Here is a 7584-nt window from a genome sequence, read left to right as displayed (position 1 = left end):
AGACCAGGGATCCGACTCGCACACCGGGGTACTGCTCCCTCCTTTAACGAAGACTAAAATTGGTACACCCGAGACTGCCCCACCGCATAACAGGGCACGGAACGCACAGGCAATGCTTGGACGTGGGTGTGCCAGGAAACACTGGTCTCTATCAGAGGGCGACAGGGTTGTTACCAGCTACTCCCATCGAAGCTCTAAGTGGCTTGAGGTCCAAGGACGTGCATGGCCAGGCTCCTTTCACAGAACACACAACAGTAACGTGCATTTCACTGAAAATATTTTATTGGCCTTTTGGACAGAAACGGGAATTTATTTGCCAGGAAGGATGATCCCATCATACTGAAAAAGAAGAGATTTTATATTTTTTTCAGAAAGAGACAATAGTAACAATTGTAGCAAAGGCTGACATCTGAGAACTTAAAACAAATACATGAACTTCAGTTCTGACTCCCATGTTGTTTCTGGGTCAAATGGGAAACCGAACAGCCTTACAACCATTACACCAAGCTCACTGCACTGTAACCTGAAAAAAGGGCACATTCCTCCCCTTCCAACTACCCATACTCATAGCTCAGGGTGTTCTTTCAAACCACCAACCCTGGAAGCACCCACAAGCCAAATTGCCCAATATTCCACCTTTAAAGAAACGACACATCAATAGTTCTATATTATGCGCCCCCAAATCCCAACCACCACCACTGCACTCAAGATCCCTCAGTTTTACCTTCTGCTGGAACCAGCGCATGGCCTCCTCTTTGCTGATTCTGTGTTTGGCCCCAATGCAGCCTGTTCTGCGCTTCTTGTCTGCGATGCTGAAACCTGGCCTACCCAGCACCTGTCCCAGGAATAACCAACAGTCACCTAGCCAGCTAGGAGTTGAGAGCAGACAGACAAGACTCACAGACTGGAGACTCATCTTCAACAGTCACCTGGCAACCAGGTGGGTTCTGGAGCCTCAACATCACAACCTCAACACCACAAACAACACACCGCCACAGGATGTTTGCCGCATAGGTCAGAACTCACAGCACATCTCTTTTTCTTCCAATAGTGCTGAAGATCCTCTACTACTGCTCCGGAACCTCCAAAGCACTTTTCTTGTTAAAAATAATATTAAAGCCAGGCGTGGTGACACACACTTGTAATCCCAGCATCTGGGAGGCTGAGACTGGAGGATTGCGGTTTGCAGACAGTCTCAGCTACTTAGTGAGGCCCTCCACAACTCAGTGAGACAGTTTCAAAATAAAGAATAAAAAATTGGGCAGCAGGTGTAGCTCGGAGGTCAAATGTCTCTGGAGCTCCACCCCCAGACGCCCCCCCCAAAAAACTAGGTGTGGTGACACACACTTGTAATCCCAACACTTGGTAGGCCAAGACAGGAGGGATCACACAGGTTCGAAGCCAGCCTCAGCAACTTAGTGAGACCCTGTTTCCAAATAAAGTATAAGTCTGGGAGTACAGCCAAGGTAAAAAAGCCCCTGGGTTCCACAACCAGTACCATCACCACAAAAAGAAAGAAAGCAAGAAACAAACAAACAAACAAACAAACACAGGCATATTGTAAAAATTTTAAATTCTCAGAAGCAAAAAGATTTGTATGTTTTTGTGTGCTTGAGCTCAAAAGTGCTTCCTAAAGCCAGGCGTGGGTGGCACACACTTGTAATCCCAGCATTCAGGTGACTGAGACTGGAAGATCGCGGTTTGCAGACAGCCTCAGCTACATAGCGAGAGGCCCTTTGCAACTCAGTGAGACCTGGTTTCAAAATAAAGAATAAAAAATAGGGCAGGGGGTGTGGCTTGGAGGTCAAATGCCACTGGGTTCCATCCCGACCCACAAAAAAAAAAAGAAAAGAAAAAAGTGCTTCCTAGAGATTTGCTGCCCTAACCCCTCCCCCTAAGTACCCAAATCTCTCTACTTGTGGATATCTGACTCTAACGAGAGTGCCACCATCACTCAGGTTCCGCACTAGCTAACACTGGGTATTTTATTTTTATGGTTGAACCCAAACACTGCATCAACACAAACGGCTATTTCTACATTAAAACCCCCAACCTGAGCACACAGCTGCCACCACCTAAACCTGGTTCTTCATCTCTGGATGGAAGCCACCCAACTACGGGAAGAAGCAGGGGAAAAGGCAGCCAATCCCAGGCCAAACGCAACACCAGTGCCCCAGTGAATTTCCAACCTCACCCGGCAGCCGTACTGGCACGTGAAGGATCTGACCGAAAGCTTCACAGCAGCAGGGGTTTTGTCTGTTTTATCCTGTGCTATACCTCTGCCCTTGCCACACCAGGAACATCTTTTCCCAAGGGGGAGGACACAGGCAGACAATACTCAAAGCTTCAACCCGACACGTGAACATCAAGAAAGCACAAGAAATAAAGGAGCAGCCCATTTCCCTCTCCTCACACCAGGAGCGGGAAAGGTCCTTACCACATAGAAGTCCAGGCCGTAGATACCAATGCTTGGGTCATATTTGATGCCCAGATCGATGTGCTCCTGGATCCCAAATCCAAAGTTGCCAGTATCTGAGAAGTTATTTTTTCTTAACTCATATTCTCGCACCTGAGGAAAAAATGCAGCCTCATTACTTACAGTCTTCAACTCTCCCCAAATAACTAGCCCAGCCTGCAACACTCAACACCTCAAAGCAAAAATACGGCTCAATGTAACTTGGGAGGAGGGCACACAATCTCTATTTCCATTCTGCACCAAAGGATTTCATGGAATGTTTCCAATTTACAAAGGCCAGAGAAAGTGAGGGCATCTTTTAAACCACAAAAGGAAGTACAACTTTACCCTGCTAAGTGTAGAAAGTCTTTCAGAAGCTAAAATTCACACACACACACACACACACACACACACACACACGCAGGACCACTAAGCAGCACATTACATGGAAACACTGCCACTCTAATGATCTACACATGAGGTAGGTGCTGATCAGTAGGCTTGTGAGGGTATCAGTCTCACCTTCAGACCTTTCTCCAGGATTTCTTCTGCCTTGGCCCCACGAACCGTGCAATGGACAGCAATCTTTTCATTTCTCCTGATGCCAAAGGATCTGACAGTGTACCTAGCTGCAGGCAGGGAGAACAAGGAGACAAGGTGCTGTCACTCCCCCTGCACTCACCTCTTCCCAAGAACACCATCCCCACGACCCAGGGAGGCAGTAAGCAGCCATCCACATTCTAAATGGCGGGAGGCTGAGACCAGAGGATTGAGGTTCACGGACAGCCTCAGCTACTTAGTGAGGCCCTCCGTAACGTAGTGAGACCCTATTTCAAAATAAAGAATAAAAATTAGGACAGGGGGTGTAGATTGGAGGTCGAATGCCCCTGGGTCCCATCCCCAGACCTGCAAAAACAAAACAAAACAAAAAAAAACAAGTGGTGCTCTCATCTCTGACACAAAAAGCCAACCTTCCATGTCATCCAGCCACAATCCAGCAACCAAGAACTCAAAAGCACAATACCAAGGTCTCGGAAAGAGCAAGTTCAGCCGGGCATGGTGGTGCAAACTTGTAACCCCAGCATTCGGGAGGCTGAGACAGGAGGATCACGGTTTGTGAACAGCCTCAGCTACTACTTAGCAAGGCCCTTTGCAACTCAGTGAGACCCTGTTTCAAAATAAAGAATATAAAATAGGGCTGAAAGTGTGGCTCGGAGGTAGAATGCCCCTGGGTTCCATCCCCAGCACTGCAAAAAAAAGAAAAAAAGGGAAAAAAAGCAAGCTCAAAGCCTGAACAGGTGGTAAGGAAGCCAATCGCAGCTCGTCTGCTGAACGCTCGTTACACTCATTCTTCTTACAGAGGAGGTGCTGAGGTTTATTAACATGCCCAGGATCATAACTGGTATACCAAGAACTTGCCTTATTAATAGCACTAACCTAATGCAGCGACACCTGCACTCTGCAAGGTTATGAAAAGCAAGTATTATAATGTCTCTGTGTGTGTGTGTGTGTGTGTGTGTGTGTGTGTGTGTGTGTGTGGTACTGGGGATGGAACCCAGGGACTTTCTACCCCCAGGCTACACTCCCAGGCATATTTTATATTTTATTTGGAAATAAGGTCTCACTAATTTCTTGAGAGCCTCACTAAGTAGCTGAGGCTGGCTTCGAACCTGCGCAAACCTGTCTCAGTTTCTTAAGTGCTGGGACTACAGTATGCACCACCACCCCAACTTATGTCCTTTATACAAACTATAAAGGGCACTAGACTCTGGGTCTAAAGGGCCAGAATCCAGAATTTGAATAGAGAAAGTTCCGGTATATAACCCAGTTCTTAAAAGTAACCTATATAGCTGGATGAGGTGGCAAACATCTGTTCTCCTAGTACTTGGGAGGCTGAGACAAAAGGACCTCAGGTTTGAAGCCAGCTTCAACAACTTAGCAAGACCCCGTTTCACAGTAAAAAAAAAAAAAAGGGGGGGGGAGGGAATGTAGTTCAGAGGTAGAAAGCCCCTGCACTCAAATTCCGAGCTACATCCCCTGTCCCGATTTTTATTCTTTATTTTTGAGACAGTCTCACTGAGTTGCGGCGGGCCTCACTTAAGTAGCTGAGGCTGTCCGCAAACCGAGATCCTCAGAGGTCTCAGCCTCCCAAATGCTGGGATTACAAGCGTGCACCACCACGCCCGGCTAAAACGTAAAGCTCTTAAATGATGCCAACTGCAACATTCTCAAGACGCCTGACAGCAGGTGACTTAAACCACCAGGTGAATTAAACCCCCAGCCCTCTCCATGCCTCCCACTACCCACCTTTGGAAAACACAGGAGTCTGGCCCGTGAGCTGCTCCAACACCTTGGCTGCCCGGGTCAGTCTGTCTCCGCTCTCGCCGACACAGATGTTGAGGCAGAGCTTGCGGATGCGAAGTTCCCGCATGGGGTTCTCCTTTTCACCCTGATCCTGCTGCAAGCGCGCAGACACCGGTCAACACACAACGCGACCACAGCTGACTTCCCAGTACTATCACTTTCCACTTGCGCGCCTATTTATTTCTGCTCTCCCTAAATCCCAACGAAAGCCCTAAAGGTCGAATAGTTCTTCTCTTGGTCAGGAAGACATGAACCGTATCATTCCTCCACGCACGGTACAGGCACTGACACTGAGCGGATCGAACCCCAAAGGTCTCAATGTGCAGAGACGAAAAGCACCCCCATATAAAGCCGGTTAAACCGAGAAAGTACTTATCGCTGAGAAGACAATAAATACATGGTTAGGCGACGTTCCCCATCCCACTCGGAGCTGTCTTCCGGCTGGGACCCAAGGCTGGCGCCTTCCCCGAGTGGAGGAACCGGGAGAAGCTTCCTAGCTCAGGTTAAGCCTCCAGTCCCCGGGGCGGGAAAGGGCCTGGACCCCCTGTGCTAGGACCTCGCTCCAGCTGCCCTTGCTGCAGCCCACGCGCCCGGCCCGAGCCTTCCGGGCGGGGGTCCCGTGCCCGTCCCCAGGAGGACGGGAGACGGCAGGGCCCGGCCCCGCGCCCTCGGCCCTGCCAGTTTTCGCCCGGTCGGCACGGCGGCCTCCATCCTCCTCGGGCCGCAGGCAACACAGGGCCTGCAGGCTCGATCGGACGTGGATGGAGGTGGATGCAAGAGAAGCTAAGCCAGGCCGCAGCCACTCACCGCCATGGTGGAGAACAGGAAGAGAGGGCGGGCCTTCCGGTACAGGGCCTTATGGGTCAGGAGGCGGGCTCTAGTCCCAGCCGGCCCGGAGTAGGAAGGAGGGCGAGGGGGAGACGCGGCCGGCCGGCGCGCCGCGGGGCCGACTTTCCCCCAGTGGACGGTGCTAGTAACTCCAGGCGTCGCCCGGGGAACACCAGTACCTGGGGTTTGGCCCTGGCGCGTCGGGTTCCTGGACCCCGGGTCCCTTCCTACACGGTCTCGGGACCACACCAGTCTCGCGTGATGGCGCCGGCAAAACTAGAGTAAGCAATTATGCAGCCGGGCCTGGTGGCGCACCCTTGTAATACCAGCACTTGGGAGGCTGAGGCTGAAGGATCGCAGGTTTTAAGACCAGCTTCAGCCATGTAGCGAGCCTCTCAGCGACCTAGTGCAAACTTGTTTCAAAACAAAAAAAAAAAAAAAAAAAAAAAAAAGAAAAAGAAAGAAAGAAAGAAAGAAAGAAGAAAGAAAAAGGAAGCCGGGCAGTGGTGGCGCACGCTTGTAATCCCAGTATTTGGGAGGCTGAGACAGGAGGATGGCAGGTTCGCGGACAAGCCTCAGCAATATAGTGAGGCCATCTGCAACGTAGTGAGATCCTGTTTCAAAATAAAGAGTAAGACCCCGGCGTGGTGGCACACGCTTGTAAACCCAGCATTCCGGAGGCTGAGACCAGAGGATCGCGGTTCATGGACAGCCTCGGCTACTTAGTGAGACCCTTTGCAACTCAGTGAGACCCGGTTTCAAAATAAAGAATAAAAAAAATTGGGCAGGGGGTGTAGCTCGGAGGTCGAAAGCCCCTGGGTTCCAATCCCAGACCTGCAAAAAATAAAGAAAGAAAGAAAGAAAGAAAGAAAGAAAGAAAGAAAGAAAGAAAAAAATTAGGGCTGTAAGGTAGAATGTCCATGGGTTCCATCCACAAAATAAATAAATAAAATAGGGCTGGAGGTGTAGCTGGGAGGTAGAATGCCTCTGGGTTCAATATTCAATTCACACACACCCACACCCACACAGAATCAATTGTGCAAATTATAAAGTGAATTATCCTATAACAATATAAACAATTAATAGAACCTGTACAAACAGGACAGAGCAATGGCCTAAGAGTCCTAAGCTGTGCAGACAGGCAGATATGGACCCATCTGGGCCTGCTAACACACACCTATGTGGCCTTGGGCAAATAACTAACTAAAACTTTCAGCCTCCATCTTCCTCATGTGTCACATGGGAATCCATATCATAATGGTGTTGTGAAAATTCAATGAGGTAGTTGCTCATGGTAGACTCCAAATAAATTGTTAACTTTTGTGTATTACACAAAGCTAAATTCAAATAACCCCATCTCGCAAAAATGTATTAGACGTGGTATCTGTAAGAATATGTTATGCGGACCTCTTCTCCCAACCTCTCATGCCTGACACATCCGGGCCCCACCACAACCCTGTCAAGGATATTCTGCCCACAGACCATTGTGGCCTTGACAGCTGCTGGGTTCACTACTGCCAACTGTTTCTCTGTTTCCATAAAAACACCTGCTTCCCTAGCCTCCTACCTCTCCCTGAATAACTGCTAATTGACCTTGTCCTAATATTTTCCTATAAAGGCTATACCCACCCAACACCAGATGAGCTGAAGTTCTCCAGATTCCCTCCCTGCATCACTATCACAGTTCTGTCCCTGAATCCCTAACCCCATCCCAATCTCCATCCCTGCACAGCTTAAAAAACTCCTCGCTTAGACCCTTGGTCTGTCTCTGTACCTGTGCCATTACCCTCCCCCAAACCTGAAAGCTGCCCTTTTCTCTTTCTTTCCCTTTCTTTTTTTTTTTTTTTTTTTTTTTTTTTGCGGGTTTGGGGATGGAACCCAGAGGCATTTGACCTCCGAGCTCCACCTCCTGCCCAATTTTTAATTCTTTATTTTGA

General features: G+C 49.1%; 1 protein-coding gene across 1 annotated transcript; it reads right to left on the bottom strand.

The window, feature by feature from the left end:
* Positions 1–282: 282 nt before the first annotated feature.
* On the bottom strand, positions 283–4908 carry RPL11 (ribosomal protein L11). The gene is made up of 5 exons (XM_080692158.1): positions 4763–4908; positions 2978–3084; positions 2438–2569; positions 725–835; positions 283–339 (listed from the first exon to the last, which is right to left on the bottom strand). The coding sequence occupies exons 1-5, from the start codon at positions 4884–4886 to the stop codon at positions 310–312; spliced, it is 504 nt and encodes a 167-aa protein (XP_080548284.1). The 5' UTR covers positions 4887–4908; the 3' UTR covers positions 283–309.
* Between the last annotated feature and the right edge of the window lie 2676 nt (positions 4909–7584).

The sequence above is a fragment of the Muscardinus avellanarius genome (assembly GCF_963383645.1).
Source record: "Muscardinus avellanarius genome assembly, chromosome: 3".
NCBI lineage: Eukaryota > Metazoa > Chordata > Mammalia > Rodentia > Gliridae > Muscardinus > Muscardinus avellanarius.
This window is presented reverse-complemented; position numbering and strand designations above follow the sequence as displayed.